At 36.0% G+C, this 12,676-nt stretch overlaps 1 protein-coding gene and 1 pseudogene across 1 annotated transcript; both read right to left on the bottom strand.

The window, feature by feature from the left end:
• Positions 1 to 5,023: 5,023 nt before the first annotated feature.
• LOC132175862 (asterix-like protein) lies at positions 5,024 to 6,826 on the bottom strand. Its single transcript, XM_059587937.2, has 3 exons — positions 6,611 to 6,826; positions 6,385 to 6,485; positions 5,024 to 5,302 (listed from the first exon to the last, which is right to left on the bottom strand). The coding sequence occupies exons 1-3, from the start codon at positions 6,764 to 6,766 to the stop codon at positions 5,239 to 5,241; spliced, it is 321 nt and encodes a 106-aa protein (XP_059443920.2). The 5' UTR covers positions 6,767 to 6,826; the 3' UTR covers positions 5,024 to 5,238.
• Positions 6,827 to 7,932: 1,106 nt separating this feature from the next.
• LOC148587090 (uncharacterized) lies at positions 7,933 to 12,052 on the bottom strand (annotated as a pseudogene).
• Between the last annotated feature and the right edge of the window lie 624 nt (positions 12,053 to 12,676).

Here is a 12,676-nt window from a genome sequence, read left to right as displayed (position 1 = left end):
CCATAATTTTAAGAATTTTTTTAATTTTCAAAGGTATTATAAAGCATACCAATAATTATTTTAAACTTGAATTGAACTCAAAATGCATCCTTTAGTGTCTTGAGTTATGTGTTGTCAGGAAAATATGCTATATACTTATAATTCATTTCTTTACTTCTTAAAAGAACTATCATATTTCTGAGATTAATCTAACTAAAAGTTTGTCTCTTTAGTATTCTAATTCAATCATTATTTTACATATTTTGTCATCCAAGATCTCAATATATAAGAACTCATTATCTCAATAAGAACTCATTATCAATACAACTGAGCTTTATATATATATATTTGATATTTAAGGTTTTGTTTCTTTATCCTCAGCTTTTTGACTATAATTCTAAGGCAATGACCAACTTACCATATGCAGTTATGTTTGAACATTTTCTCAATAAGCATATCTTCGGGAGCTCCCTAACTCTATGGAGGAGGATGAGGGACCAATCGACAATGAAAGCTTAACGTAATTAAGATGCAAATACAATTATTGGTGGGATTGTAAGGGCTGCTTCATAAGTCAGCTCATGGTCTACACCCGTGCATGTGCCTTACACACGCCTCCCCACCGCCTCCACTTCTTATTTTTGGTTTTTTATTTTATTTTGCTAGTGTTGTTCTTGGCTTACTTCAAAAATTGATTTGTTCAATTCATTTCTTGGCTTTTAATGGAAGGATTGAGTCATCTTTTAGTTCATTACTTATTTTTTGTTCTTATTTTCAATGCTATTGGGTCGGTTGTCGGGAAGCCCATCCTCTTTTCATTCCTATGTTTCCCATAATTTGCTTAGAATAACAAAACAATTAATGTAGCTAGTCATAAATGTATTTCTTATTGGATTGCAGTGACATTTCCAAATGGGGAGAGGGAATGGTAGTTCTTTATTCGTGAAGATGAAAAGTTTCCCGTTTGCACCTATTCAAATCAATTTGCTGGAAATGGAATGAGGTTTCAACAATTTGGAGATCTTGGATGATCTTCTTCCTAGAGTCGTGCATTCTTTTAAAACGGTCTGACTTTTCTTGAATGCATAACTCTCCCACGTCGTTGCAATTGGATGGTGTTTGAGATTAAAAACGGAAAATTAATAAGTTTTAGTTTTGAAATGAATAAACTATTTAAAGAGATAGCTTTCCAACTTCGTAAATTTATTTTTTCGGTTTGTATTATGGGGATCTGTACAACATAGTAAGTATCGAACCTGGTTTGTATTCCATTTTTCCTTTAATTCAAAAAAATTGCTTGGTTACACGATTTCATACCCATTATACCGGATCTGACAAAATGTGATGAGTTTATCCAAATTTGGAGCCCTCGGATGCATCTTTTTCCTATATCATTCGTTTTTTTTTTTAACGGTTTGACTTTTCTGGAATGTATGACTCTCACGCGCCGTTGGAATTGGACAATGTTTGAAATAAACAATGAAGGAGTAATAGGTTTTAGTTATGAAATGAAGAAACTATTTAGAGAGATAGCTCTCCAACTTCGTGAATTTAATCTTGCCGATTTGTATTGTGATGATTTGTACAAAAAAGTAAGGTTCGACCCTAGTATGTATTACATTCTCCCTTTAATCCAAAATAGCTGAGTTACACGACTTTGCACCTATTATACCGGATCTTGCACAATATGTTGAGTTTATCAACAATTTGAATCCCCCGAATGTAGCTTTTTCCTACAATTGTGTGTTCTTTTGACAACCATTTGACTTTTCTTGAATGCATGACTCTCTCACACCGTTGGAATTTGACGTTGTTTGAGATTAACAATGGAAAAGTAATAGGTTTTAGTTATGAAATTAAGAAATTATTTAGAGAGATAACTTTCAACTTCGTGGATTTTTTCTTACTGGTATATATTCCATTCTCCATTTAATCCTAAATGACCGGGATACACGATTCCGTACCCATCATACTGGATCTGGCACAATGTGACAAGTTTATCAACAATTTGGAGGCCAGGCTGGCCCAATGTATTTGAGGGCCTTAGGCAAAACTTTATAATTGGGCCTTATTTTTTTAATATTTAAATAATATTTATTTTAATATTGCAGGAAATCTTTACCTAATAAGCACCGATTCCGCATTGTTTGAGACTAAAATTACCATTTTGTCTTTACTCTTTGTTCTTTATACTTAAATTAAGTAGGCTTATTTTTGTCTTTCAGTATTTTCTTATATTGCAAAATAACCATTTTAACCTTTTTGAAATGTGAAAAGTTGAACATTTTAACCTTTTATGGGGGGTTGGATTTCTATAAAAGGAGTGCTACACATCCCAAATTTTCTTCCAAAAAATGAGTTCCCAAATAATGTGTCATCATCTCATAAAATTTATTATTTTGGAAAGTGTGTCACCAATTCATGGGATTGTGACACATCATTTGGGAACTCATTTTTTGGAATAAAATTTGGAATGTGTAGTATTTCTCTTCTTCAAAATAACCACAACAGACAAGTTTGTGGGATTCTCAGATTTTTTTTTTTTTTCTTATTCTTATTTTATAGAGGGTCTCGATATTATAAACAAATAATAATATTTTTTTAAAACATGTTGACTGTTGAGGGCCTCGTGACCGTTGTGCAGAAGGCCTCCATATTATTAAAAAAATAATAATATTATTATTTTAAAGCATGTTGAAGGCCTCAAGAAAGCATGTTGGTGCCTTGATATTATAAACAACTAATAATATTTTTCTTAAACCATGTTGAAGGCCTCAAAAAAGCATGTTGAGGGCCTTTATGCAAATTTTTTTGGCCTTATTAAAAAATATTTTGGGCCTTAGAAATCTTGAGCTCTAGGCGCCGACCTAACTAGCCTAGCGGTTGGGCCAGCCTTATTTGGAGGCCTCGAACTCATTTTCTTACTAGAAAACAACGGGTTGACATTTCTTGAATGCATGAATCTCTGATGTTGTTGGAATTGGACGGTATTTGAGATTAATAACGGAAAAGTAATAAGTTTTAGTTTTAAAATAAAGAAACTATTTAGATAAATAACTCTCCAATTTTGAAGATTTTATATTGGCAGTTTGTATTGTGTGGATATGTACAACATGGTAAGGATTGACCCCAGTTTATATTCCATTTTTCCTTTAGTCCAAAATGGTTGGGCTACACGAATCTGGCATAAATTGACGAGTATATCAAAATTTGGATCCCCTGATGCATCTTTTTCGTATAATCGTGTGTTCTTTTTACAGTGGTTTGACTTTTCTTGAATTCATGATTCTCCAACGCTGTTGGAATTGGACGGTGTTTGAAATCAACAACAGAAGAGTAATATCTTTTAGTTATGAAATGAAAAAACTATTTAGAGATATTTGTGGATTTCCTCTTGCCAGTTGTATTTCATCCTCTGTTTAATCCAAAATTGTCGGGTTACGCGATTTTGTACTCATTATACCGAATATGGCACAATGTGACGAGTTTGGAACCCCGATGCGTCTTTTTTCCTAAGATCATGCGTTTTTTTAACAACAATTTAAATTTAATTGAATGCATGACTCTCACATGTTGTTGGAATTTGACGGTATTTGAGATTTAACAACGGAAGAGTAATAGGTTAAAGTTATGAAATGAAGAAATTATTTAGAGAGATAGCTCTCTAACTTCGTGAATATCATTTCACTAGTTTGTATTTCACTCTTCCTTTAGTTTAAAATGGTCAAATTACACGATTTCGTATCCGTTATATCGAATCTAGCACAATGTAACGAGTTTATCGAAATTTGGAGCCCTAGATGCATCTTTTTAGTACAATCATGCATTCATTTTACACGGTTTGACTTTTTTTTAATTCATGACTGTCCTACACCATTGGAATTAGACGGTTTTTGAGATTACTAACAGAAGAGTAATAGGTTTTAGTTATGACATGAAGAAACTATTTAGAAAGATGGCTCTCCAACTTTGTGGATTTCATCTTGCTACTTTGTATTGCGATGATCTATACAACAAAGTAAGGATTGATCCCGGTATGTATTACATTCTCCATTTAATCCAAAATGGCTGGGTTACACGATTTTGTACCCATTATACTGGACTGGGACAATGTAATGAGTATATTAACAATTTGGAGCTCCCGAATGCATCTTCTTCCTAGAATTGCGCATTCTTTTAACAACGGTTTAAATTTTCTTAAATACTTGACTCTCCCATGCCGTTTGAATTTGGTAGTATTTGAGATTAACAACGGAAGAGTAATAAGTTTTAGTTATAAAATGAGAAATTATTTAGAGAGATAGTTCACTAACATGATTTTGTACCCATTATAGCCCTCAAATGCATCTTCATTCTTTTAATGACGATTTGATTTTTCTTGAACGTGTGACTCTCCCACTTCGTTGGAATTGAATAGTGTTCAACATTAACAACATAACAGTAATAGGTTTTAGTTATGACAGGAAGAAACTATTTAGAAAGATAACTCTCCAATTTCTTGGATTTCATCTCGCTACTTTGTATTGTGATGATATGTACAATCTTTCAGAGTACTAAAGCTTTACCCTTTCCGACTTCATGTTTCACCTCCAAACAATACCCTTCCCTTGCTCTATTAGAACCCTAAATTCCTGAATTTTTACCTGACAAGCAGCTGCCACTGAAAAGTCTTGCAAGATGCTTCCTATTTCCAGCCCCTTAAAACCCTTTAAAATTCAATATTTCCTAACCCAGTTTGAATCATAAGCGCTCAACTTTCTTTTCCCATCCTTTAAAACTTCAAAGCAACAATTTTCCCCTGAGATTTATGTTTAACTGAACGCAGACAAACAACCTGCCATATTGTCCTTCTATTTGTGATGATTGATATCTGAAACATGAAGTTAGTAAATTGGTAATGCAACAACCTGCCCACTAGTCTTAGCATGTTGAGAGGAGGAGCCCTATCCAAAGGCCATACCATCATGGTAGAGCCATAATTGAAACCTTTTAATTTGAGCAAGACCCTCATAGAAGATGCCCATACAAATTAAGAAAGATGAAGTCATACGAAAAGGCAGTTTCATTGCAGAGAGGGGGGGAGGCGTGAGGAATAATGGAAAAGAATTTCAATATCATAGGTAGATTTTAGTCTTCCTACAAATTTGTTACAGCAAATTTCATTAACAGTATCCCCCGGAATAATAATAAAACACCATCAAAGAAAGGAACCTTCAAACTGTCATCTCAGTTTGTCTTGACTCTGTGGACCATGAAATCTTAACTTTGTGCACCGGGTCGAGCAGGCCCAAAGTAGTTTGTTACTAATCCCATAATAGCAAACCTGGTGTTCAGAAAGTATAATCAAATTAGTAATAGCAATAAATCAAATATGTCATAATTCTGACACATTACTAGTAAACTGAGTGAAACAATAACACCATCATATTAAAGCAGAGATAAGAAAAGGCTGACACATTGAAGGTTGAAAGTCATCAAAAAAGGAACCAGTAAAATTTTCCAAATAGAAGGTAAACCAATAATTTGGAGTGTACTACACTACATTTTGTCGAAATACTGACTTTGGGAATCCCCTGTACTTTAGCTTATTCTGCTTTTTGGCTGCGATAGTATGTTTTCTCCGATTATATGCCAAGATTTTGCACACAATGAAGCCCTAAAATTGCACTGAGAGGTACACATTAGGCAAAGCTTGCACTAGTCTCTTCTTGCAGTGTTCTTTAGTCCAGCAGATATAAAACTTAATAGGCATACAATGACTGCTTTCATATAGACAACTAAGATAAGGTCTTCAAACCTATCCTACCAAGAACAGATACCCGAAAGTTGAAGAATTAGTCTCCTTCTTTCAGTTGCATATGGCTTAAGAAGTATAGGTCTGTCACCCTTTTATCTACTTGTTTGTTTATAAATTTTGATAAAAGCATTAATGGGAACAACTTTACTCTCATATTTTTCTCTGTAACTTTGCATCTTAACTCTATAAGTCCATACTCCAGAGGAACAACCGAACAAGCAAATTACAATCAGCAAGTGGATAACCACCAAAGTTAACTGTGTGTATCTAAACCTACCTACCATTGACACAATCTAAAAATTAACTACCTAAGGAAATTGTAAGTAGATAACTCGAATTTGTTACAAATTTCCTAGTATGTCCAATATGTTCAATCGAGCGCTCAGGGATATAATTGTGGGGAACCAGCAAAATACAAATTAATTCTCTAGTAAAAAAGAAAAGAAAAAACTATCTGCATGTTGAACACTTATTTGACAATGTTGGAGAAGATCAAGCAAACCCTAAGAATTTATTTCACCAATACAGACATACAAAAAAATTGCATCACATAGATTCGTACGATGAGGCAGAATGTAGGCGAAAGAAATACAAGCACATATACATACATCATGGCCATGGAGATCTGCTTGAGGTCATTCTCGACATTCCGCATGTTGACGAGCGATTGGGCGCAGAATACAATAGCAAGCCACGAGCTTAGCTTGTACTGCACAACATCAAATTGCAAGCAAGAACTCAAATTTCTGAGGCACAAATATATGTTTGTACGTATGTATGCATGTGTATAATAAATCAGAAATATTGAAGGAAGGAACTTTGATTTCGACGGACCCGGAACATGACTCCGGCGATGCCGAAGATGACGGCGATGAAACCGGAGTAATCGACAGGGAGATCTTGCGGGGACACCATCGGCGCCACGTAGGGCTTCGCCGCTGATGGCTGACGTGGATCGTTCACCGACGTTGCGTTCCCGTGCGACGACATCTCTCTCGCGCGACCGAAAGCAGAAGTGGGAGACACGGATCCGGTAATGATTTTCTTTCGTTTTAATTGCCGTGGCGTTTAAATATGTAAAATAAAAGAGAAATTATATACAAAAACATGACATTTAAAATTCTCCTTTGACACAAACTTGTTTTAAAAAAAAAATAGTGAATTGTAATAGATCTAAAATCCAATAATGATTTTAAAAATCTCTAAGGGTAGCTTAATCGGCTATGGACTACACCTCATAAAGCGGAGGTCACTAGTTCGAATTTCTCATCTCCTTCTCTTATGTGGACAAGTCAAAAATAATAATAATAATAAATAAATGTTACGTTAAGAAATATGTATTTAAAAATGAGAATGAGAGTTTGTGTTACATTTATCTACTTCATCTCATTCCTCAAATCAACAGCGATTTCTACTTTTTTATTTTTTTAAAAGGATTCATAGTTTTTTTTATTTTATTATTATTATAAATCATGGACAAAAATCTTGCTTAGCAAGATCAATGCTTTGAATGAAAACAGGATTGTCCTCCAACCATACTTGATTGAGGGATTGATGGAGAGTAGCTTTGCTAATGTATGAGTTCGTTAACCTCTCAACGAATGTGACATACAAAGCAATGAAGCATGATGGTAGACTATTAAGAACTGTGTTGGTATCCTCTATAAATTGATCATAACTTGTCGCAAAGCATTTACTATTTTTAGTGCATCTCCTTTGATAATGAGTGTTGGGCCCGCTAGGGCTCAATTCAAAACAAAACACAACTGCTTTTCTAGGCTGCCACCGCCTCTACTACCGTTGGGTCGAAAATGAAAAGAACTGTGGCACACATAGATATCAATACTAGCACTGTATCATCTCAGACAATCACTCTTACACCCATCTTTTTGTTTTAAATATAAAGAGACTCATTCCAATTTAGCTTGATCACCCCTTTTGGAGGTTTTTGCCATGTCAACAGTGATTTCTACTGTTAAATTAGGGAGTAAGTACTTCGAAATAAATAATACTCTTCATAATTAAAATAAGTAAAAAGTTATGTAGCCCACAAACTACTACTATATATATATAATGTTAAGTCTCCTCAAACTATTATGTAGCCCTCAAACAGCCCGCTACTTGCTTATGGCATCAATAAGAATTGTACAAATTTTTTACAAATTAGGAGGTATGGTGCTTACAGGGAGGCAAAAGGCGTTGAAGTCCTCCAAGAAAATCTGCAGACTCTTGGAGTTCATTAAAAATCCGACTGCTTCTTCATTAAATTCCATCATGAAGCCCAACTTGATGAGCTCAGAGAGTGGACCAATATGATCGTTGTTATCCCACAACAAACCCTCAGATATTGCTTCAGAAAAATATGTTGCATATTCGATGATATTCTTATATCCACCACACCTGTCCACCTTCTGTGCTACAAACTTTGAAGACTCTCTATCCCAAAGCATCACCCGGGTTGCTTTTGCTTTCACAATTTCCCCAGAAGAAAGTGATAAACTATAGTTCACAGTAATGGGTTCAAATGTCTCAAGGAAAGTAATATTCAGAAGCCTTTTGTTAGCGTCATGCCTCGTTTCCATTTCGATTTTCCTTGTAGGGTCAGCAAGAAAACCAAGGATGAGTCTAACCATCCCTTTTTTAAGCAGAGTCTCCTTTGGGTTCACTTGCTTAAGATCAGCAACATCCACTGATTCTTCCTTGTGCACAGATTCAGATATTGTGCGAACCCCGATTTTTCTGCACATTTCAACCATCTTTCTCCGAGGTAAAGAAGGCAAGCTTTCATGAGGGTACCACACAAATATAGGTTGAGGATAAAAGTGCTCAAACAGATCCTTCAGTTGGAGATGGTCAGCAATGAAAACATCATGCTTGCTGGACAGCAAAATTCCATCTGAGCCTGAACCAACGGGCAATTTCACCAAGCTACCAGCCATAGTTTTCCTAGTTTTTTCACTCCAGTGCTTCGAAACATACACCCAGAACTTACAACAGTTAGCATTCGACAATGGTTGTCCTGAACTTTCCCAAACCTTCTAGAACTTGCAGTAATCATCAACTGAAGGATTGTGCCTAACAAGGAAAGCATTGGAGAAAAAGTTCAATAACTTTGGATCATAGTGTTTCTCCAAAACTTGCAACTGCAAACTGAAGAGACCATCCTTGTCATGCAAAACACATTCTCCAGGGCCGACCCACTTACCCATCTGACTTTCATTTGGGATCCAAATCCTCTTGTAGCTTCACTGTCTGGCTTCCAATTAAACTCGCTCAAGTAGTTGTAAATTCGAACAATAATAGAAAATTGATCAAGATGGAAATCAATCGGCATCCATTTTCCACGTCAACGGTAACCCCAATTGCTCTGAGTTCTTCTCTGTAAGATGTAATACTAGAACTATAAAAGCCCTCATCAAGAAAAGGTCCATCAGTATGCTTCAAATAAGAGCCCCAACGGGAAGTGAACAATAAGCACTCTTTTGGAGGCCTATAACCAACATGGGTCTTCAGCCATTTCTGAGATATTTCTTCCCAGAATTTGCCCGGAAATGAATAATTCCTATCTTGCAGTAAAATGCGGATGCATTCTAGCAGCTTAAGAACATTATCTGGAGTTATGCAGGAGTGATCTTGAGGAAAATAAAGACTAGCAGCTACCATCCTCACACCATCTTTGATATCAACAACAACCCCCATCGTCTTCAGCTCGTCCATGAATTCATGAATGTCCTTGCCATAATAGTTGTCACTATCATCTATGAAAGGAGAACAGTAATTGGAGAAATTGATTGCCAATCTGGCCCAAACGGAATGCAACTACTTGGAGGTCTATAAACACCAAGCCGAGTTCTCAACCACTTCTCCTTACGGATAAATTTCCAGAGATCGGAAGGAAACTTAAATGGAGTGTCCTTTAGCTGTCTATAACATGAAAGGAAAGACACAACAGTTTCTTTTGACATGGAAGACGCGTACTGCCTGAAAGTTTGAGCAAATACCATGACCGCATCCTGAAAATCCACCTTCACCCCTGTTTTCTTCAACTCGATTCTGTAAGACGAGATGCTGCTTCCATAAAAACCATCATCAATCAATGGGAAACCTCTAAAAATCTGTAGGATGCAACCCCATTGTGAGTCAAACAAGAAACATTCTCCAGGAGAATTGTAACCCATGTTTGACTTGAAGCATTTCACACCTTTCAATGCCTCAATGAGTTTGTTGGACGATCTAGAATGACGTATACATTCAAGAATCACATGAACAGCCTCAGCTGTCAGCAAAGTCAACCGTGAAGAGGGCCTCAAATTGTCTACAACGAGGTTGTAACTTTTACAGAATCCAATTCGCACACCAAGCGACTTCATCTCCTCTTTAAAAGAAAGGATTTCTTCCCCATAGTAATGTATATCAATAAAGGGGATGTCACTTATTTGAGATGCAATTTTCCATTCGACATCAAACAAAACAGATCCAACTAGAGATCTGTCACCCCGTGATGTCCTTAGCCATTTTCTTTCTTTTATACTGTTGACGAATTTGTCCAAGGGAAGAGAATTTTCCCTCAAGAATCTAATGAAATTAAGGACAGAAAGCACAAGGACTCTAGTTAAAGTAGAGGAAGCTGTAAGAGACATAATATGCTTCCCAATAAATTCACATGCTTCGCCGTACTCAAACATGACTCCAATTGTCTTCAGCTCTTCCTTATAGTCATTTATTCTTTCTCCATAAAAACTTTGATCAATCAATGGAATGTCAACGAGAACTGATTGATTCTGCAAAATGTTTCCCAACGAAGAGGAAAACATGAATGACTGATATGGTGGCATGTAACTAGAACAGCCCAGTAACTTTCAGCCAGCTACCTTCCTTTATGCATTTCAAGAGCTTCTCTGGAATGCAAATTTGTCTCTGTTTCAAGTTTCGAATCCAATCCAACAGCAAGAATGCATTTTCATTGGTAAGTGGTGCGGAAACAGCAGACATTGCAACATTCGGAGGAGTGATATAGGGGATATCAGAAGCTGCAACATAAGTTATTAGGAAATTTAAAAGCTGTTCACCAGAAATAAATTCATCTGCAAAACGACCTGGATGCAAGTAGTCTTCTCCTAACTCGACATAGCCTTCACCTCTCCATGGATTTGAACCAACCAATCCCACCCATTTACTTCCATTTGCTGGGACAAGGACCCATTTCTGTTTGGTGGTTAGATTGCCATAGTTATCTGCGATCAGCATAGATTGACACAAAATAACCGCATCCCGTTTTGAAAGATGATTCTTCGAGAGAGAGTGATATAAGAAGCAAACAAATGCAACAGCAAACTTCCGGTCTTTCTTTATATAATTATATAGGTGAACTGCATAGCCATATACATTAACAACACTAATCTTCACATGAGCTTGAAGCCATTCCCACACCCTCTTAGAGGAGAAGATAGCTTCTTAGGTACTTTTTGGCATAAATAATTGACTGCCCATGCATCTGAATACCTTCTTCCAATCAATCAGGCATGATGCTAGATGATTCTGTTGTGATAACACTACTTGAATCCAATTCTCAGGTGTGCATTCATTTATGCTACACAAAGCAATGTCCCCAACATGACCCACATATTTTAATAGTGGTATGCTCCTTATGTTGGTGTTGTGAAATTTGGAGTTCCAATTATCAACAAGAAATAGTAAAATATCCATATACAGATCCTCTGACACTCCTGCAATGAGATTAGTACTCCCGATACACTTGACATACCAGTTGTTGTTGACAGGCCCCACCCCCAAGAAACTCAATACGTGATCATACTCCTTTCTATCGAATCCATAACTTAAAATATAGTTTCCATGGGATGAGAGATCAAGCAAGCTCACCCCTTCATTCTTTGCCTTATCCAATATGTTCCAGAAAGCAAGCATAAGCCTACAAATTTCATGTGGTTTATGGAAAAATTTCTGCTTTGTGTAGGACTCGCTTGGAACAATATTTTTTCGACAAGCTTTGCCTTGATTGACCCCCTCACGATATTCAACTCTTTATAAGAAGAGCTGTTGACAGGAATGAACTTGAACATGGGCGCCAAACTAGATACTTGAGCATTTTCTGATGTTCTGATTAGCGAGACCAAAGCATTGATAAAAGCAGAGGGCACACAATCGAGAATACCTTTGTTCCATTTGTTGTCAAAGACGATTGTTTCCCTTGATGATGCAAGAAGAAAATCTGCCTGGATTGAAGGGAAAGTTAGTGAACATCTATGTTGGAAGAAATATGAGGTGTTTTTTTTTTTTTTTTTTTTTACCTGAAAGAGAGAGAGATGGGTTTTTTTTTTTTTTTTTTTTTTGAGAGAGATGAGAGAGATTGTGAAAGAGACTAAAGAGTGTATGGAGAAAAAAAAAAAAAAAAAAAAAAAAAGTTCACAGGATCAAAAATTGGCGTTAGCCTATAGCTCTGATACCATATTAGAACTTATAATTTAGTGAAGAGAAATGAGAACAAGAAAGAGAGACTCAGAAAATTAAGGTGGTTCGGCCTATGACCTACATCCACACATCAAAGCCTTTTTATGGTTACATTTTTCCTTAATATTTTTTATTGTATACAATACTCTTGTTTATAGAGAAAGAGTATGAAAGTTACTAGTCTTTTCTACTTTTATATTAACAACAACAAAGTTAATTTATCATTTGTAATTTTTGTCTCTTGAGTTCTTTTAACTCTTAATCTTGAGTTATTTGTTTCTTGAGTTATTGTAACTCTTGTCTCAATAATGAGTGAGGAACCTCCAAAGTCCAAGCATACACATTACATCATCAAGATTCAAGAACCCGTAACAAACAAACATGCAAACGTATAGAGTGATGTGAGAGAATGAGTTAGGAAGGAACCTGAAT

The sequence above is a fragment of the Corylus avellana genome, chromosome 3, assembly GCF_965113065.1.
Source record: "Corylus avellana chromosome 3, dhCorAvel1.hap1.2, whole genome shotgun sequence".
NCBI lineage: Eukaryota > Viridiplantae > Streptophyta > Magnoliopsida > Fagales > Betulaceae > Corylus > Corylus avellana.
This window is presented reverse-complemented; position numbering and strand designations above follow the sequence as displayed.